The sequence below is a fragment of the Tachypleus tridentatus genome, chromosome 6 (assembly GCF_004210375.1).
Source record: "Tachypleus tridentatus isolate NWPU-2018 chromosome 6, ASM421037v1, whole genome shotgun sequence".
NCBI classification, from domain to species: Eukaryota; Metazoa; Arthropoda; class Merostomata; order Xiphosura; family Limulidae; genus Tachypleus; species Tachypleus tridentatus.
In genome coordinates, this window is record NC_134830.1 from 133355940 (window position 1) to 133377868 (window position 21929).

At 33.6% G+C, this 21929-nt stretch overlaps 2 protein-coding genes and 1 long non-coding RNA gene across 5 annotated transcripts in view; 1 reads left to right on the plus strand and 2 right to left on the minus strand.

Annotated features, from left to right (window-relative positions):
• LOC143253709 (uncharacterized) overlaps positions 1-21929 on the minus strand; it is a 397296-nt gene that overhangs the window by 171321 nt on the left and 204046 nt on the right. The gene's annotated exons all lie outside the window — the stretch shown is intronic.
• On the plus strand, positions 267-6231 carry LOC143253701 (uncharacterized). The gene is made up of 8 exons (XM_076507975.1): positions 267-417; positions 1042-1156; positions 1278-1462; positions 2136-2270; positions 3138-3299; positions 3557-3715; positions 4243-4410; positions 5370-6231. The coding sequence occupies exons 1-8, from the start codon at positions 409-411 to the stop codon at positions 5559-5561; spliced, it is 1125 nt and encodes a 374-aa protein (XP_076364090.1). The 5' UTR covers positions 267-408; the 3' UTR covers positions 5562-6231.
• On the minus strand, positions 6032-20593 carry LOC143253702 (uncharacterized). Its single transcript, XM_076507976.1, has 7 exons — positions 20474-20593; positions 17561-17747; positions 14151-14450; positions 9429-9572; positions 8773-8901; positions 7035-7155; positions 6032-6368 (listed from the first exon to the last, which is right to left on the minus strand). Exons 2-6 carry the CDS (start codon positions 17745-17747, stop codon positions 7037-7039), a joined length of 879 nt encoding a protein of 292 aa, XP_076364091.1. The 5' UTR covers positions 20474-20593; the 3' UTR covers positions 6032-6368; positions 7035-7036.

Here is a 21929-nt window from a genome sequence, read left to right on the forward strand (position 1 = left end):
TCATTGTTCTAAAGATAGAAAAATACATCTTGTGGAGTTAAAACCTTGTTATTTATGTTGTTGATACAGTAGAATTGTGTGTTTGTGTGTGTTTTCTTATAGGAAAGCCACATAGGGCTATCTGTTAAGTCCAGCAAGGGGAAACGAACCCCCGATTTTAGCATTGTAAGATACAGTACAATAGAACCTGATTAGATAGCTGGAGAAACAGTTAAAACCTTGACGTTTATGTTGTTGACACACTAGACTAGAACCTGGTTAAAACCTCGTCGTCTGTGTTGTTGACAGAAGACAAACCACAAGGTTGGATAAATAATAAAACGTTTTCCCTAACTAAAGATTAAGAAACATCGCCTTGATAACAAGTCTGAACCCAAGGAAAACCCAAAGTTTGAGGAAGTGGCGAAGATGGTTCAGGTGAGTGATAGTTACCATCATTACTGTAGCATGTACCTAAAGTTGACGTTCTATAGTAAAATGCTTGAGTTACGGTTAGAAAGATTAAAGAATTTTTAGAGTCGAAACATCAAACTGCTGTATTACCAACTGGAAACTAAACGGCAGCCTTTCAGACGTCAGTTACAATAACAAATGATATACATTCCATTAATTTGTAAGGCATAAACTTTCTCAGTTGTAGTTTTAGTCCCATTAAATCTATGTATAGAAATGTATTTACATGTACTGGTTTTGATTGACAAACTTCTAAACTCACCTCTTATAGCGTATCTTACTTAACAGCATTGTAATTACCCAGGACAAAACTACTAACAGATACAAACGTATCTGTTGTGGTGTGTTTCACTTGGATACTGTCATACTTATTCAGGATAAAGTTACTAACACATAGATACGTAATAATTAGTTATTATTATATTATATTTGGGAATGATGGTTAGATACTATTGTATTATATTAGTTAATTGTGTTTAAGTACTATTTTATTATACTTATTATTATGTACTGTTTTATAATATTTGTTGTTAGGTACTATTATATTAATATCATTGTGATCTAACATAGTGTTTAATTATTGTGTAGGGTCTTGAGAAAGAAGTGAAAAACGTTCGATATTGCCTGAAACAAAAGGAATTAGACCTGGACTTGATTCGATCAGAGAAGGATGATATCCGTAAAGAGCTGAAAGAAATGGAAAGTGAGCAACATAATTCCGTTGCTATGTTACCAAACTGTTAAATTTAGTATCGATTTATCGTTAGTCCACTTTATCACTCGTTTTGTGTTTTACAAACCTATGTAACATTGTTCAATCACAGAAACCAGAGCTGGCGAACATAGAGCATTTCTGAACGAGTTTACCGAGTTACGAAAAACGAACATAGAACAAGGAGAAAAGATTCAGGACTTGATGCAACAGGTCAATATGGCTGAGGAACGTGAGAGGGAGACTGAACGTGAAACAAACGAGATCCGAGGAAAACTAAGTCATGTCGAGCAGCAGGTGTGGCTAGAGGGCACTGTTTCATGTACACTTTTTAAAGCACTACTCTTATTTCTCACTGTTATTACATATATTATTTCTCTAGCATGTTAAAGCTTTATATAAACTACAGATACATAGTTCTTTCTAATTACAGAACTTCCTATAGAAACTTGAATCGAAGAACTGTGTAAAACAGCAGTGTGATCTCCCTCTAATCCCTAGTATATTTTCTGGTTTACTGTCACTTACCATTATCTCACACGTGCTAATCCCTGTCTAAAGGTTTTTGATAATGTTTTTTATTATATTAGTTGGACGTTCTTTCACTTTAGAACAAATATTTCCCATAATCAACTACATGAACGCAGGAAACGTGACGGCATCCTACGGTAGAAACCTGAAACAACCCTTTAACAAGTCGAATGTTATTAAAATAGAGTGTTGTTAGAATTGAATGTTATTTAGGTTATAAGAAAAGTTAGTGTTCTTTTCCATATCCTTAAAACTGCGTTCAGGGATTCAGGACCTGACGTTGCTAGAAATATACGCAATAATTTATATCTACCGTTTTAAAGACTAGATAATTATTTATTTATTTTATTTATTAAAATAATTTCTCTACTAAGGTTTGTTTTTCAACAAATCTTCGCGTATTTTTTTACATGTGAATTTAAAACTTCATTACCTTTAGCTGAGAGACAGTGAAGGTAAAACTAAGCTGCACAAGAAATACATAGAAGAACAGCAACAAAAGCTTGAAAACTGCCAGCTGAGACTGCAGTCACAAGTACGGACCCCACAAGAATCAGTGGTAAAAGAACTGAAGGTGAGCTCAGGAACCAGGCCCGCTTTAATATTATCATGAATACATACCACAAGTAAACATTGTTCATGGAAACCTTTACTAGAAGCTGTGGTAAAACAGTAGAAGGTAAGTTCAACATTGTACATGAAGACCATTTCTAGAACCTGTGGTGAGAGACTAGATGGTAAGTTGAACATGGTTCTTGAAGACCTTTTATAGAACCTGTGGTAAGATTAGAAGGTACGTTGGACAATATTCCTGGAATTAACAGTGTAGGGTTAGATAGCATGGAAATTTTATTCATAAATGCATAATAAAACAGGAGCTAAATGATTGAATTTAGATATTGCAATAAAGACTGTCGTCGTTTTGTTTTACAAGAAGCTTCATAAATAAATTTGTGTTTATTTACTGATAGGTTCATGCAGTTCAGTCAACAACACACGTTGATAAATGTGACTTTTCAACAGTTCTTACGCCTACTTTAATTATAAAACCATATCGGAGTTTTCTTAGATTGTCACCGTTTTTAAAAGTCTTAGATTACTCAAGGAAAACCCGGTAATATTTTCCGAAACAAGAGAAAGTCGTTACCAATAGTTTCATTAACTTTAGTCAACATATCATCTTTTTCAGCTTCAGAAATTAAACATGTAAAAACCACATGGGATTATGTTAGACGTTTGGTGCAATTTAAGTAACAGCGAAACTGTGAGAGTTGATTGTCCCTGGTTATATGAAATGTTGTATTCTCATTAGGACTAACTTGTCAGAGAAAGTGTCAGATTTGGTTGTCCCAGGTTATACTAGGGGTTGTTTTTTTCATTAGGTCTAACTTGTTAAATAAAAGATGAGAGTTAGTTATCCCAGATGCTGTCTTTTCATTAGGAAGAGCTTCAACAAGCTTTGGAGCAGCTTCAAGAAACAAAGCAACAAGTTGAATACGGAGAACTTCTCAGGTCTCGACTTGTGGAAGACTTTAAAATATTAACACAACAAAAATCTCAGGTTCAGGTTTATCTGATTGAAGCCAGAAGTCAACTGAGAGAGGTAATATAACATTTCTTGACGTAACAATTAGAAATTGAAGACTATAGGTTTGTAACAAGTCAATAGATGTTTCGAGAAAACTTCAGAGCAAGACTGAAGTCAACTGATATTAACTGAAGCAATTAAATATTACCTAAAAACATTAGGATAATTGCAATAAGTAAATAATGTTTGTAAATTTAAAAAGTACTTTACTACCTTGTATGTTACTATGAGGAAAACTTATGCTGTTATAAACTACCAAAAAAACCATTTAGGAAAAGGAGATTCGAGAGTCATTAGAGTCGCGCCAGACGGAGCTCATAAGTGAAGTTTCAACCGCTAGAGGTCGCGAATGTCTGCTCACAAAGACTATTGAAGAGAAAAAAAGCTCACTGGCTGAGGAAAGAGAGAGAAATAAACGTCTGCTTGTGGAGGTAAAGCCCCTGTTTTCTGGTATTGTTGCTTTCTAAATTAGTGAAAATCTAACACTAGATACGATTGTTAAAGTTTGGCTCAGTTTTCAATAAAAAATTATGTAAAAGTATATAATCACAATGTTACGTAAAAATAATATACTAGAGAGACCGTTGTGTCCAATCTACAGACGCTAGAAGACGTTGTAATATCTTGTCAAAGTGTGTTGGTATTTGTATTGGTTTAAACTGGTGGAGGGTGTTGGGCTGAGTTAATCATCTGACGTGTGGACTGTGGTGGTGTAAATTAAACAGTTGATATTTGAGATGTGTTATTGGTTATGTTGTAGTGTAATCTAATAATTAAGTTTCATATTATAACTATTGTAATAGTAGAGTCTAAAATGTAAACGTTTGAGTGAAATACAAGTTAAAGTCATTGTGATATGAATCTACTTTATTTAGGGCTGTGTTACTATTATAAATGAACTATATTCTAATGTTATTTACCAATTTGATCGTCAATTGAAGGTTTCCTCGTTTACCAGGTTGCAGAAGAACAGCGTTTAAAGATCAAAGAACAGAATACCGTTTCGTTTCTAAGAGGGAAACTGAAGGAGACAAAACAGTGGTGGACCGTAACCCAAGAAGAAAACTGTCGACTTCAAAAGGAGAAGGATTTACTGAATTCTGAAATTTCGTCTTTAAAAACAAAAGTGAGTTTTGGGGACTGTTATTGTTTCTCATTTATCACAAATGGTATCGAAACCTGGTTTCTAGCACTGTAAGTACACAGCTACTGGAGGGCTAAACTACTATTTCGAAACAATTACCAAGTTAAAATAGAGAAGGAAATCAGAGTAATGTCTAAGAATGGAATAAACGCAAACAATACGGTCTAAAGACAGCATGGATAAAATACACACAATATGGACGAAACACACACAATATGCTCTTTGTTCACCAATGGAAATGGACACTTGGATCTGAGCTTATCCACCAGAAGACGTATAATAACCAGATTTTACAGTTAATATCATTATGAATTAGTATTAGTGAATGCCCACTCCAGTGTCTTAACGATATATTAGAGGACTTGTAATTCTAAACATCAAGTTTCGATACCAGTAAAACGACAGCTTATTCATTAAAATATAATTAATCTTAGTTATCAAATTATTAATTAGTGTAATATGACTTCCATCACCATACTTGGTTATCAAATCGTCAAGTAGGGTGATATGACTTCCATCACCTTCTAGTAACAGTCCTCTTTAAACATGGCCTGGTGGTTAAGATGCTTGGCTAACAAGTTTTATCACGTGATACATCAGATGTGGTTAGATAAAAGTGGTACAGTAGTTAGTGGTGTGTGCTATTGTCTATGTGAATGTTTGTCAGTTTTAAATCAGTGACGACATTTAGCAAATAATATTTTATGTAGCTTTATTAACCTTTTGTATTAATTATTGAAACATACATACCTTTGTTTTATATATGTTCATATAAACTTGAAGATGAATGACATTTCTATAGTTATTATAAGGATCGGTTCAGGTGTAGCTTCATGTGAAAATTTACAGTTTTATAGGAAGTGTCATGATTCATAACTGTACCACGAGTTAGATAACCTCATGAATTAGTGAAAACTTTCAACACTTGTTGTACTGTGTAGATTTCTCAAATGGAGCAAGAAACCTCGGAACTTCGTCAAAAAGTTCAAGAAATGAGATTGGCAGTCGAGGAATACCAGAGTAACTCTCAGACAGCAAACCATGTTCAAGGACAACGGTGGCGACACTTGTTACAGCTCACTGACAATATTCAACTACTTGGTCATTCTGCTGTTAGAGACTACCATGATTAATACATTAAATTATGCAACACCCACCATAAATATGATGATTAAAACCAGGCATTATCAGGAGTAAAACTAATGTGATCTGTGCAACACCTTCCATAAATATGATGATTAAAACCAGGCATTACCAGGAGTAAAACTAATGTGAACTGTGCAACATCTACCATAAATATGATGATTAAAAACAGGCTTTATCAGAAGTAAACTTCTTGAGAACTGTGCAAGACCTACCATAAATATGATGAATAAAACCAGGCATTATTAAAAGTAAAGCCAACAGCTTGCGGGAATATCACATGATCAAATCATGTTTATTGGTAGGAAGTGAATGATACTGGTATAAATTTATATATACCAGTGTGTGTGTGTGTGTGTGAGAGAGAGATTTTCATTTTGTAATGATATATATTCATATTTAACTTGAAACTTTGGATGTTATTATATTTTGTTGGTAATTAAGTATCAAGTCTCAGGGATTGGAAAACAATGACAAAAATATTTTATTCATTATTTTACATAATTGGGTTACTCACACAAAAACAGTGAATATTCTCGTTTTGAAAGCTTCTGACCACAATCATGTGTACTCATTACATGCAAATGAAATGTGGGTTGAGATATCACATATACATGGCATATATATAACTTTAATAACATTTATTTTTTATTACAACAAGACATGGATCAGTCACCATGACAACATTAAATTAAAGTTCTATGTTACAATCAGTTCAGTCAATTTTGTGATTATTTTCATATTTAACATCTTGCTGGGATCTTCAAACAACATCCAGAAGCAGGTGAGCCCTTGACCTAAAATACATTTTGTGATTAACAAACTTCCTCTAAAACAATTATAATAAAATAACTATGAAATATTCATTAAAATATATAGAACCTTCACAATAAAATAATACATTAGCAAGTTAGTTGAATTAGAAAACAGTTTGATACAAGGACTTTAGTTGCCTCTAGATATTGACCATTTAGATAATCCATAGTTAAAGGGCTCTAGTTGAACATATGGCTTTTAGGTACTGACCATTGGTGCATTGACACTTATGGTTTTAAAAATGTTTGATTCTAGGACTCTTGTCTGAACGGTGGCAGCTGGATACTGACCATTTAAATGCTCTTTAGTAGAAAAAATTGTATCGGACATATGGCTTCTAGATACTGACCATTGCTGCATTAATACTTAGTTTTAAAAATGCTTCATTGTAGGACTCTAGTCTGAATGATGGCAGCTCGATACTGACCATTTAGATACTCTGTACTAGAAAAATTTCCATTGGACCTTTGGCTTCTAGGAACTTACCAGTAGTGAATAGGTACTTATTGTTTTAAAAGTGTTAAATTCAAAGGCTCTAATCTGACCAGTGCAGTCTAGGTACTGACTATCTAGATACTCTTTTAGTTACAGGTCTCTAGTTAGACACGTGGCTACTAGAAACTGAACAATGGTGTACAAATACTCACCATTAGACAGTACTTTTCCTTTTGCGCAGTCGATATACTGTGTATAGAATTCCAACCAAAACTAATGTCACAGCAACCACTATCAACAACACACCCCACCAAGCCATCTTGTGTTTTCTTTCTGTAATATAGAAGATCACAGTTAGGTAAAATATGACACCAGTTACTTAGTTGATCTTTCAGAGTTTTAGAAATTACAAAGCTCCATAGAACCGAAATATTCTTTGCTTCTTGACATCAATGAAAACACTAACAGTACAAAACCTACTACTTGCATCACAACTACCTGGTGATTACATATACTGTGTGGAAATTATCACTTACATTACTATAAAAATAGTATTGTGTAGATAAAAAAACCCAGCCAGATAAAGAATAATACTCATAGTAATTGACAGTATGCCGTCTCAAATCAACAGTACTACAATTAGATATCAAGATTATGCAGTGTCAGGTTACCAATATCACAGTTAGTTATCAACAGAACGTTCTGTCCATTCAGCAATGTTACAGTTTGTTATCGACAGTACGTTCTGTCCATTCAGCAATGTTACAGTTTGTTATCGACAGTACGTTCTGTCCGTTCAATAGTGTTACAGTTTGTTATCGACAGTACGTTCTGTCCGTTCAATAGTGTTACAGTTTGTTATCGACAGTACGTTATGTCAGTTCAACAGTATTATAATTTGTTATCGACAGTACGTTATGTCAGTTCAACAGTATTATAGTTTGTTATCGACAGTACGTTATGTCAGTTCAACAGTATTATAGTTTGTTATCGACAGTACGTTATGTCAGTTCAACAGTATTATAGTTTGTTATCGACAGTAAGTTATGTCAGTTCAACAGTATTATAATTTGTTATCGACAGTACGTTATGTCAGTTCAACAGTATTATAGTTTGTTATCGACAGTACGTTATGTCAGTTCAACAGTATTATAGTTTGTTATCGACAGTACGTTATGTCAGTTCAACAGTATTATAGTTTGTTATCGACAGTACGTTATGTTAGTTCAACAGTATTATAGTTTGTTATCGACAGTACGTTATGTCAGTTCAACAGTATTATAGTTTGTTATCGACAGTACGTTATGTCAGTTCAACAGTATTATAGTTTGTTATCGACAGTACGTTATGTCAGTTCAACAGTATTATAGTTTGTTATCGACAGTACGTTATGTCAGTTCAACAGTATTATAGTTTGTTATCGACAGTACGTTATGTCAGTTCAACAGTATTATAGTTTGTTATCGACAGTACGTTATGTCAGTTCAACAGTATTATAGTTCGTTATCGACAGTACGTTATGTCAGTTCAACAGTATTATAGTTCGTTATCGACAGTACGTTCTGTGTCAGTTATCGACAACAGTAGTTTATAGTTTGTTATCGACAGTACGTTATGTCAGTTCAACAGTATTATAGTTTGTTATCGACAGTACGTTATGTCAGTTCAACAGTATTATAGTTTGTTATCGACAGTACGTTATGTCAGTTCAACAGTATTATAGTTTGTTATCGACAGTACGTTATGTCAGTTCAACAGTATTATAGTTTGTTATCGACAGTACGTTATGTCAGTTCAACAGTATTATAGTTTGTTATCGACAGTAAGTTCTGTCATTTTTTCGTTTATCGTCAACAGTTTGGTGAGCACTAGAACACATTTATTTAAGTCTTCTAGATTAAAGCCACTTTAGTAACAATTCAACGATTTTTAGTAAATTATAAAACTTACCCTTTAGTTCACATTTCTTCTGAGAATTTGAAACGAAATCATCCATACATGTGCATATATTGGGACGACAGATGGCGTTGCTTGTAATGCATTGTTTGTCTGTCTCGCAGCTTTCGTTGAGATCAGCAGCTGAAGGAATAATAATTTTGTTTTGTAATGTAATGTAATGTAAGAAAACACAAAAGAGTGGTTAAATAAATGATGAATATTGCAGTGTTAATGTAGAAAGAACAGAACAGTGGTTAAAGAAATATCTCTGTTAATATGTAAAAGAATAAAACAGTGGTTAAAAAAATATTTTGTTGTTTATGTCATCTGTAACTTTTAGCGAAATTCTTCCTGTGACTAGGTTAGATGTAGGCAAGCTTTGTTGTAAGTTATTGGTATTATTCCAATCACTTGGTAACAACCAATTGTGGTCCTTCCTGTGATTAGGTTAGAAGTAGCCAATAATCTGGCTAAGGCTTAGCTGTGTTTATTGTACTCCTTTAGAATTTTGATTATTATTCTACGCACTTTGTTATGTTAATGTGACTTAAAGTTATTCAAGAAATATTTTAGAGAGTGTATGCTGTTTGATTGTTATTAATGAGTAAGGGAAGTTAACGTCTAGAACTGGATCACACTAAATAAAGGAAGTCTATGACAATGGTTACCTTTCAAGCAAGCTTGGCTGGAGTCTTCAAGATAGGCGACAAAGAACTCTTCAGCTTTACACACACATGTTGAATTGACACAAATTGAGTGTTTCGTGTCACAGCTGTTGTCTTCAACACAAAATCCTCCAATTAAAGATCCCCCTGGAAAATATTGATTGATTGAGCAGAAAAATGTGCATAAATATTTGGTCTGTAACCACCGTTTGTCAACTGTGAAGGATGCGAATCATACGACAGTTCAGAAAATGTGTATTAATTTATATATCATCTCATATGGACTTCGTAATTCAAAAACAAACTGTCATATCTAAACAGGCCTTACATGTTAGCCCTTATTAACAAATTAAGAATAATAATTAACCATTAATAATCAATCAAGTGGCTTTTAATAACGGATTAAAACATAGCAATTATCCCATAATAACCAATCAAGACGTAATGGTTTGCTCTTAATAACCAATCACGAGCAGCGCTTAGCCTTCGAACAATCAATCAAAACGTAGCAGTTAGCTTTTGATAACCAATCAAGACATTGCAGCTTTGTTAGCTATATAACGTGTGGCAGCTTTGATATTGTTTTGTTTTGAGTTCTAAACTACTTGAGAGCTACCTCCTGTAATCGACCCTAATTTCACAGTCACAGACTAGTTTAAAGGCGATAGTCAACAACACCCACCTCCAGCTCTTGGGCTATACTTTCACTAACGATTAGTGGGATTAATCGTATAATTATTACGCCCCTACGGTTGAAAGGGTGTCCATGTTTGGTGTGACAGGGATTCGAACCCGCGACCAGTAGATTAGATCATGGTTTTTCAAGCTATGCTTCACGCAGCTCTTAGACTCCGCCATAGTTGTCTGAGGCTTCGCGAGGATATCTTAGAATGTTAATATTTTTTCCTAAAACTATAAAATTAAATCAGAATACGATGTACTAAAAAGTAAAATATATCTTTAATATAACATGTTTATTGTATATTGGGCCTTTTAATATTTTATTCTGTCTAACACCAGACGATTTTATTTAGCTTAGGGGAAGTTCTCGCGGTAAAAGTGTTAATAAAATCTGAATTAACTTCAACAGTGGCACCACTGGTTGGTTGCTAGGATAAATGACACCATCTCAAGATCGCATGCGTCATTGGTGATGGAAGGTAGCCTATTAATTTTCGTATGAAACGTCGGTCAACTCTAGATAGTGATGCAAACTGTCTTTTAAAAGCCAGATCTGGATTAGCAGCTAAATCTCGAACGAAATGAAATATGACGTCATAGCTGAAACTTGTCCAAATTTGAAACAAGGTGATACAATTAGATACAGTATCAATTGTTTCAAATTCAAAGTATATTTATATGAAGTATAATTATATTTATGACAATTATAATGGGTAATAGTTAGGTTTGTACCGATGTGCTCTATGACGTCATACGCCCGCATGAAGCCATATTTCAATTTCTTTCATTTCGTTCTAGATTTAGACGCACGTGAGATCTGGCTTAATATTGTGTTATTTGGCTTTAAAATTTCTGTTAAAAACAAAAGAAAAGTTGTGAAAATAACAGGTTATCCTTTACTTTAGAAAAAACATACTGATCTAGCGGCCTAGCTTTTTGTCCACAAATCTTTATTTCTGTCGTTATGGCAACACTGATCTTAGGTCAGCATGTCATTGTATGATTAAGAAGCTACTTTGTGTCCGTGAAAATACTTTTGAAGTGCCAAAGATATAAGAATACATCTTTAGACAAATTAATAACTAGTTGTCACCCTTATAACGGATAAGTGGCTGAATATAAGTTATAAATCTGATACGAGTAAAAAAATCTTCCTAGGCCTAATACGAATTTATCGGCGTTATCGTTGTGTGCGAGCACTTCAATACAGAATGATGCAAGAAGTACAGACACAAGAAAGAAAATAAAGATGAAAGTTTTATTGAATATGGTTTTACATGGACAGGTAATGAAGACAGACCTAGTGGGTTGTTAAATGTGGAACAGTGTTGAGTAACAGAAGTTTGCATCCAGCAGTTAAAACGGCATCAAGAAACCACACACTTCCAATTAAAAAATCCAACTTCCGAGTATTTCAAAAGAAAGTGTGTGCAATTAAATGCAAGTAAAGCTACATTTCGTTCGTTTGTCCATTAGGACAACAAACATGTTTTTGTTGCTTCATATCGTGTTAGTTACCGTATTGCAAAAGCAGGTGAAGCTCATACAGTTGCATAAGATTTGAGAAAACCATGCGCAAAAGATTTGGTAGAGTGCACGAATGATGAGTAGTTTCTTAAATCATTAACTCTGTGCCATTTCTGACTACTCGGTTTCTCGAAGGATCAAGGATATGTCAGCAAATTGCTTAACGGAGTTAATAAGGCGACTAAAAGCGAGTCCGAATGGATGAATCAACAGATGTCAAACAACACGCAAAGAAGTATTTAAACTGATCGATTTATTTATGGAATAACATGAGATCCAATGGCAGCTTTGATCAAGTATTTGCACTAATGAAGCTGCAGCTATGATTGGAAAATTTTCATGCACAGTGGCACACATAAAAAAGAAAAACGCAGACTTCGAGAGTATCCACTGCTGTCTTCATCGTCATTCACTTGCAACGAAACGAGTGTCAGAAGACTTAAAAGAGGTATTGAGTGATGTCATAAAAATAGTTAATTTTATAAAATCAAGACCACTCAATGTGAGGATCTTCAGTTTACTCTGTGAGGATATGGGACGTTTGCATAAAAATTTGCAGCTTCATACTGAAGTCCGATGGGTTTCTCGGGGAAACGTGCTTGCTAGGTTTTACGAACTGCGTGAGGAGATAGATTTCTTTTTATCTGAATGCCATTTTGAACTTGCATACAAATTTAGAGATAAATGCTGGGTACAGAAAGTGGCTTAACTTTCGGATGTATTTGCTTGTCTAAATGAAGTGTATGTTACAATGCAAGCTACCAGGTTAACGTACTTCAAAGCTCAGAGTAAAATGGAAGTACTTTAACGTAAACTAAAACTTTGGGGTGAATTTATACTTATGGAAGAACTTGATTGCTTCGAAAATCTCAGTGGTTGTTTACTTATGAATGAAATTTCTTAAGTGAAGATGCAAATGCTTCAGTCTTGCAGCACGTATCTGATTTGTGTACAGCTGTTGAGGAGTACTTCCCCTCTCATTTAGAAAAAATATTGTGAATTCAAAATCCTTTTGTTGACTCTGCAAATACAAACGATTTGCCTTTGAAACAGAAAGAACATCTTATAGAAATTTCAACTGATTACTCCCTAAAAACAAAATTTCATCAGGATAAAATTACACAATTTTGTATTCAAATGGCCCTAAAATAAGTAACAGAACCTTGAAAATGTTGATGTGTTTTCCAACAACATATCTTTGTGAGCAAACATTTTCACTGTATACAGCAACAAAGATCAAATTTAGAAACAGGCTAAATACTGAAGAATATTTGCGATTACAGGTAACAACTGTAACTCCAAATATTGAACTACTTTGTGCACAAAAGCAAGCCTATCCGAGCCACTAACAAATAAATACGTACACTGTATTTTTACTGATATAAATTTTGCAAGCAGAATTTTTTGAACAAGTAAGTAGAATTAAAAATGTTTTTTTTTAAATATTGATGTTTATTAATTCATATTCTAAAAGCTTGAAGTAAACTTTATCTGGTGCTATTGATCGATTGTTTCTATTTTTAGTGTATTTTTTTATTAAGAGTCGGATTGTTTTTTTCTTTCTGATGTGCAGCTCCTCAGGTCTAAATGTTTAAGAAACCCTGGTCTAGATTACAAATCAAGCGCCATAACTACCAGAACCGCATAGTGCAGTTTTTATGATGTGTTAACGCAATATCAGGTGTTAACAGAAACACGTAGCTTGGTAGAGTTAGTTATAAAATCATAGAGACAAAGATAAACCTTGAAAACTTTTTAGGCTTACTTACAAAATCACACAAGAAAGTCTCAACTTGTCACCTTCACTTCTAAAGTTACAAAGTGACTTATATAAGCTCCATTTACATATTTCATGTAACTAACTGACTAACTGTCACCATAGTTAACCAGTATTGTTGACCTATAGAATCACACTGATTATATATTGTGTTTATACTAACTGTCACCGTAGTTCACCAGTATTGTTTACTTGTAGAATCACAATTATTACATAATATTTCCATACTTACTATCTGTTACCGTAGTTGACCAGTATTGTTTACCTGTAGAATCATAATGATTACATGATATTTCCATACTTACTATCTGTTACCGTAGTTGACCAGTATTGTTTACTTGTAGAATCACAATGATTACATAATATTTCCATACTTACTATCTGTGTGCGTAGTTGACCAGTATTGTGTACTTCTAGAATCACAATGATTACATAATATTTCCATACTTACTATCTGTTAGCGTAGTTGACCAGTATTGTGTACTTCTAGAATCACAATGATTACATAATATTTCCATACTTACTATCTGTTACCGTAGTTGACCAGTGTTGTTAACCTGTAGAATCATAATAATTACAAATTTCCATACATACTATTTGTTACCACAGTTGACCAGTATTGTTTACCTCTAGAATCATAATGATTACATGATATTTCTACACTTACTAACAGCCACCGTATTTGACCAGTATTGTTTACCTGTAGAATCATAATTATTACATAATAATTTCATACTTACTAACTATCACCGTAGTTGACTTAGTTACTTCCATTTTTGATGTGATAACCTGTATTGTTACATTGAAGGAAATGGCCGCGTCTTGAAGCCATAATGTGGCCACGAAAGTGTTGTTGTTTGGTTGGGACTTTACGGTGTAGTGTGAAATATGGGGCTTGTCGGTACTTCCTTGTTTCACAAAGTATTGGACTTGAGGTACTTCATTTGTAATGATCTTAGTGTCTATGGTAACGTTCTGGCCTCGTATAATGGGACGAGGTGGAGTGAATTTAAATTCAGTCACTTGCAACAGGATCGTTCCTATTGAAAAAAATGTTTAGTTTTTTTTTTGTAACTGCAGATAATGAAAATCTAGTAACTTAAAACACTATCGTTGAGTGAGTTTATCATTTGTTAAGTGTTTTCTTTATTTTTAAAAATAACAATATTTTAGTTTATAACACTCTATTAGTAATTTTACTCCAATTTAAGAGTCATGCAGGGTAGCTACCGCAGTGATGTCCCCTGTTGGAATTATGAAGAAATAATTGTTGGAGTATGAGAAATGAATAGAGTCAAGAAAGAGTAAATAGTCATATATAGAGTAGAATTATCTAATGTATCTAGATATAGATTATATGGATCAAAGAATCCACTTATGATGTAAAAAATAAATCAGTCTTTAGATGTCTGAGAAATTCAAGATGGCCACCATGACATACAATAAAGTGTTCAAAGATTATTTTTGTGAGTCTTGTTCAAGCTGTCTATTTCTTGTGAATAGAACTGTAATAAATGTTAAAATTATAACCACAGGTCACTAATATACAGCTATTAACACAAGGAAAGTGTATCTTCTTATTTGCTGTTAGAATTACTTCGAAGGAGTAACTGCTCTATTTCCTTATTAATCATTATTAATTTACCATGTGTAGCAGAGGAAACAGTTTTAACCATTTCAAGGAAATTAATATTGTATTATAACCACTTGTATTGAAAATTCAGAGATACTCCATTACAGCAACAGGCTTATGATAGACAGACCTGATATTGGGGAAGCTGTTCAGGCTGATACCACAAGATATAGTACAACATGTTACCATACTACATAACGATATTAGTGTTGGACACTCACTGCTTCAGTTTACTTCAACATTATGGACTGTAAGAACTAGTGATGAGAGGCAGTGGAGGGGAAACTATATGGTACATACCTCTCAAGAGCATGTGTCACAAATTAGGAAGAAAGTTTTGTAATTTATATAAAGTATGCCATAAGTTGCTGCACTAAAGTTAGCCCATCAGTCTATTTGAAAGAAAGTACTTTAGTGTTATGAAGGCTTTACTCACAAAATATGAGGAGTACTTGATACAGTTATTTACATGTGGTGTTCACTACAGAGGAGTACTTGATACAGTTATTTACATGTGGTGTCCACTACAGAGGAGTACTTGATACAGTTATTTAGATGTGGTGTCCACTACAGAGGAGTACTTGATACAGTTATTTAGATGTGGTGTCCACTACAGAGGAGTACTTGATACAGTTATTTACATTTGATGTCCACTACAGAAGAGTACTTGATACAGTCATTTACGTGTGGTGTCCACTACAGAAGAGTACTTGATACAGTCATTTACGTGTGGTGTCCCCTACAGTACTTGATGTAGTTATTTACGTGTGGTGTCCCCTATGGAGGAATATTTGGTACAGTATTTAGAAGTGGTGTCCATTACAGAAGAATACTTGATGCAGTCATTTACGTGTGATGTCCCCTACAGAGGAGTACTTGATGTAGTTATTTACGTGTGGTGTCCCCTATGGAGGAATATTTTGTACAGTGTTTTGAAGTGGTGTCAGCTGGTCTGGGACTGATATAAAATTAAGGGATATGGTATATTTTTCTAGCACATGAATATTTATATGGTTCACTAACATGTACATGTAGTGTTTCTCTGGTAAATAAGTTAACTAGACACTAAATTCATTGTGCTATTTGCTGTATAAGACGAGCTACAGTTATTTATCACTCAAAGAAGCTATCTTGAATTTCTCCCTTATTGAAATTTAAAACAAGAATTCTTTGGGCATAATAATGTTCAAAAGACACGTGTGAGTCAATTCTAAAGTCTATCGTTGTTCAGCCCGTTTAACTTCTTCCTGGTATTGGACTCCATGTTCTCAGCTTCCTTGAAAAGGTGTCTCTGTCTCTTGCTGGTTTAATCTTTATCAATCGTAATTACATCTTTAAGTTTTAAATATCATTTTCAAAAATAATACAAGCTGTAACTGATGTTTCTGGTTATGGCTCCTGTCTGTGTATTTCTTTGTACTATATCTTCAAGTGCAATAAAACCACCAGTCACGATGAAACAAGAAGATATTCAGAGCCAACACCTTTACATCCTCTCTGCCTTCTTCACAGCTTTTCATCAACTATATGATTCTGAGAAATAAATCCACGAAAAGAAAAATAACCACAACTGAAAACAAATTTCCACGTATGGGGTTTAAAGGGAACGACTTTTCCTGAGCAGCCTTGTTGGCAAGAGCAGGTAACTGTTTTCTTTTCCTTCCAACAAAATTCCCGCCACTTTGAGTATTTTGTTATCTTCATATACCACTCGTTTGGAATTCCCAATGGAAGAACAAAAGGTTTAGAGACGGTTTGAATGGGCAGTGAAAATAAAACACAAACAAGAACAACCATTGTACGTATACGGTTTGAATATGTAGTAAAAAATACAAATACAGGAATAACCAATGTTTGTATACGGTTTGAAAAGGTAGCAAAACACAGGTACAAGAATAACCAATGTTTTGTATATGGTTTGAATAGGTAGCAAAACACAGATACGAGAATAACCATGTTTGTAGATGGTTTGAATAGGTAGTAATAAATACAAATACAAGATTAACAAATGTTTAGAGACAGTTTGAATGGTCAGTGAAAAACAAACACAAGAATAACTAATGTTTGAAGACGGTTTGAATAGGTAGTAATAAATACAAACACAAGAATAACTAATGTTCGTAGATGGTTTGAATAGGTAGTAATAAATACAAATACAAGATTAACAAATGTTTGGAGACGGTTTGAATGGTTAGTGAAGTATCCTTTATTTTTAATAAAAGTAAATTACGTTAGATTCAAAGTTAAGCACAGAGTTATACAATTGGCTCTTTGTGCTCTTCCTGCTATGGATATTAAAACCTGATTACTAGCGTTAGAAGTTCGCATACTTGTCACTAAGGAACTATAAATAATATAACTACGATTTTTGAACAAACGTTTACCATTATAATGTTATTTTTGAATACATATTGAATTTCATTAAAAAATAGCAGAATATGTGGTTAAACAAGTGGTAATGAGTTGAAAAATGTCTCATATGTAGATGTATGAAACCTTATTACTTTCTTGACTCACCATTAGTTTTCTTTCCATGAGTTCTGTTAGACGATTCGAGATCAAATGGAAGTGTCTCGTCTTCTGAATCCAATCCGTTTAATAGCTTGCCTAACTCGTCATCTCCTGTACCACGAACAAAGGTTGTTATAAAGCAAACTATCCCTGCCAGTACAAAATATGGCACGGTCTTCATTTCGTTATTCATCTAAAGAAAGAACGTCGATAATGTGGATACTTAACTGGGATTCAGAAGGCTAATGTTTCACGGTACGTAAGCCCAACCTATGCCTATTTCCGAACTAAACAATTCCTGGAACGCCTTCTTATCTAAACATAAAAATATTACTAAAAACTCATACCACAACACTTTTCACTTCTGCGTCATTTCCCTTGAAACACGAGGTACTGTGTAAACACTACACTCAGGATTTCGGACTAGTTAATGTGTTTGACTAATTGTAAAGAAACAGTTTAGAAATGTTCGTTACGTTTGAAACAGTGTGATGAGATTGGCCAAAGAATATTTATTGCAGCAACTGCTGGTATGGGTATTGAAATTTTAATTAAAACAAATGTCTTTGTTAACCTGAAAATGACCCAAAAATATCGAAACATCGTTGTTGTACTTTAATTAAAGGTTTTAATACTCATTTCAGCCGTCTCGGCAATATATCAAGTAGGTTTCTTGTCATCATGAATACAAGACGTTCAAGTTCGAAGATCACGGTAAATGGATAAAAGAATAAATCCGTGATGTACAAAGTATGTATTACCAAGTGCTAAAAACAGCTTACGTGATGCTAACCCTAACCAGCGTTCGAAGTACAAAACTACGATACTTTAAAACCTGAGCGCTTTCGAATGGTATAACTACGGTGTAGTTAACCCTAGCAAGCCTGCGTTGTAGTTTGGTTTGGTTTGAATTTCGCGCAAAGCTACACGAGGGCTATCTGCTCTAGCCGTCCCTAATTTAACAGTGTAAGACTAGAAGGAAGGCAGCTAGTCATCACCACCCACCGCCAACTCTTGGGCTACTCTTTTACCAACGAATAATGGGATTGACCGTAACATTATAACGTCCCCACGACTGAAAGGGAGAACATGTTTGGTATGATAGGGATTCGAACTCGCAACCCTCGGACTATGAGTACTGTAAAAAGTGTTAATTAAAAACAGAGATTTACCTTAATAATAATTATTATATCGACAATCTTCCATATAATCGTATTTTTCTGTTAATAGTTTTTATGAGTATTTAATGTAACAACTTTTCATATTAATAGTTAGAACCAGCGACTCCCGGATTACGAGTCGAATGCTTTAACCACCTGGCCATGCCGGGCCTACGCGTAGTAGTTAACCCTAATGACGTGCACAGTTCTTTCCTCGATATGTGATTCCAATACTCTAAGGTTTCTTTCCATGTTAATGTAATATCGTAACACCTACGATTAATTTATCTCTCAGTACTGTAAAAAGTGAATATTAAAATCAGAGATTTACCATAATAATGATTATTATATCAACAATGTTCCATATAACCGTATTTTTCTATTAATAGTTTTATGAGTATTTAATGTAACAACTTTTCATATTAATAGTTATCGTACCAACGCTTTTAGATTTTTTAATATTCGTTGGGCTCATACCAGATTCAGTTATGACGGGGAATATCGTTGAGTTATAATGAACTTGAGTTATGAAATTAAATACGATCGTTCTATTCTAACTATTAACCAAATTATTCTATATCTTATATTGTAACTTTAACCAAATTATTCTGTATCGTTATATTCTAACTTTAACCAGAATATTCCGTATCGCAATAATCTATTAAACAGATTATTCCGTATCGTTATATTATGCTAACCAGATTATTCCATATCGTTATAATCTATTAACCAGATTATTCTGCATCGTTATATTCTAACTTTAACCAGATTATTTCGTATCATTATATTCTATTAACCAGATTATAACGTATCGTTAAATTCTATTAACCAGATTATTCTGTATCGTTATAATATATTGACGAGATTTTTCTGTATCGTTATATTCTATTAACCAGATTATTTCGTATCGTTATATTCTATTAACCAGATTATTCGGTATCGTTATATTCTATTAACCAGATTATTCCATATCGTTATAATATATTAACGAGATCATTCTGTATCGTTATATTCTATTAACCAGATTATTTCATATCGTTATATTCTATTAACCAGATTATTTCATATCGTTATATTCTATTAACCAGATTATTCCCTTTCAACGTCGCGTGATGATGATATTTTTCAAACCTTTTTCTGAAGACTCAGTTCTAAATGTATGGTTTTAAAACGCTCACATCTGAGGCTCGATTCCTTACAATGGACAGACAACCGATTGTGTAACAGCAGTTGTCAATTATAATAAGTCGTTATTTTTGTGTAAAATTTTCAAAAGAGTGTTTTATGTGAAAAGAAACCTGTCTACGAAAGAGACGAAGCTCGTCTTATGAAATAACCTATAGTTTTATTCATGTAATTGTGGACTAATCTATTTTTGTATTTATTTTGACTTTAAAAATAGGTCAGTTTATATTTTTTAATAAACACGGCTGTTTTTCGCTAGTTAAATTCTGTGTGGCATTTTATAAACTATTTCGAATATTGGAATATGGTGCTTTGTTTAAAAAAAACACAAAAACCTTCGACTATGGATTCCCCATAGCAGTTATTTACGTAATTATAAGAAGTGTGATTCTAATTTAACTGAGTTTCTAAAATACAAAAAAAACTGTTAATATTAATAAGAGCTCTTTATGAAACATTTCAAGTACCTTATTTAGTAATCGTTTACTTCTTACTACTAATAAATCTACAAAGTTTCACACGATAGATGTGGGCTCTTATGTATAATGTAAATACAGCTTTCCAGTGAACTTACCACTAAGTTCTCTTCCACTACTTCCTTATAATCCAGAAAGACTGTGCGTTTGGTACTTTTACAGTTACTGAACTTTGTACTGGCTGTGAAATATATCTGCTCTTCTTATTACGTTGACAGTTCCAAAGTCTATAACACCTTTTGTAATCTACTATGTACATAACATATGACGACAACAGCGATGAAGAATAGTTATTTTAAATAGAACTTGTATGTATCTACATATAGTTCTTTGTAAAGTGGCTCACTCACAAACTGATTTTTTTTTACAAAATGAGTATTGTTACATGAACAGAACTTGTACAGACTGAGTATTATTATATGAACATAACTTGTTGTACAGAATGAGTATTGTTACATGAACAGAACTTGTTGTACAGAATGAGTATTGTTACATGAACAGAACTTGTACAGACTGAGTATCATTATATGAACATAACTTGTTGTACAGAATGAGTATTGTTACATGAACAGAACTTGTTGTACAGAATGAGTATTGTTACACGAACAGAACTTGTTGTACAGAATGAGTATTGTTACATGAACAGAACTTGTACAGACTGAGTATCATTATATGAACATAACTTGTTGTACAGAATGAGTATTGTTACACGAACAGAACTTGTTGTACAGAATGAGTATTGTTACATGAACAGAACTTGTACAGACTGAGTATTATTATATGAACAGAACTTGTTGTACAGAATGAGTGCTGTTACATGAACAGACCTTGTTGTACAGAATGAGTACCGTTACATGAACAGAGCTTGTTGTACAGAATGAGTATTGTTACATGAACAGATGAGGGTATACTGTTGTATTATCTTGGGCTGTTTTTTCTTTCTGGAATATCTTAAATCCTTGAAATCGTGACCGTAACGTCCAGTGTCCTTTCAGAAATGTTCTGTGGCTGATTATTTGTTTTCAAATAAATTGAAAAGCAAACAAAAATGGCGTAGAGCAGTTTTTATTAATTTTGTGAAACATTTAACAGCATCAGTAAAGAAATGTTCTCGAGTTGGTATCTAGTGGTTTGTATTTCATCACTATCTTGGTGCAAATTGTTTTTGATGTGGCTCACACAAACCATGATGAGTTAACCAAGATAAAACCCCAATTCTCCAATCCAATGGAAGGTTAACCAAAAGATAACCCAAATACTATAACCCATGCCAGTTTAACTAAGATATAACCCAAACTCTCTGGCCCACGGCAGGTTAAACAAGAAATAAGTTACTATAATAAGATACTATCTTCGAAACTTACTATCCCTTTTGTTTCTGATTTGTCCAATTGTTTATTTTAACCAAATACAAATAGAAAAAGTGCTTATTGAAATAAGGCAGGCTTCACAAGGAAAACTGTCAGATATATCAGTGTTAAAGCTACATCGAGTATCCAGAGTTATATTATGAATAACTCCAAATCTTGTTCGGTTTGAAGTTAATTTATTCAC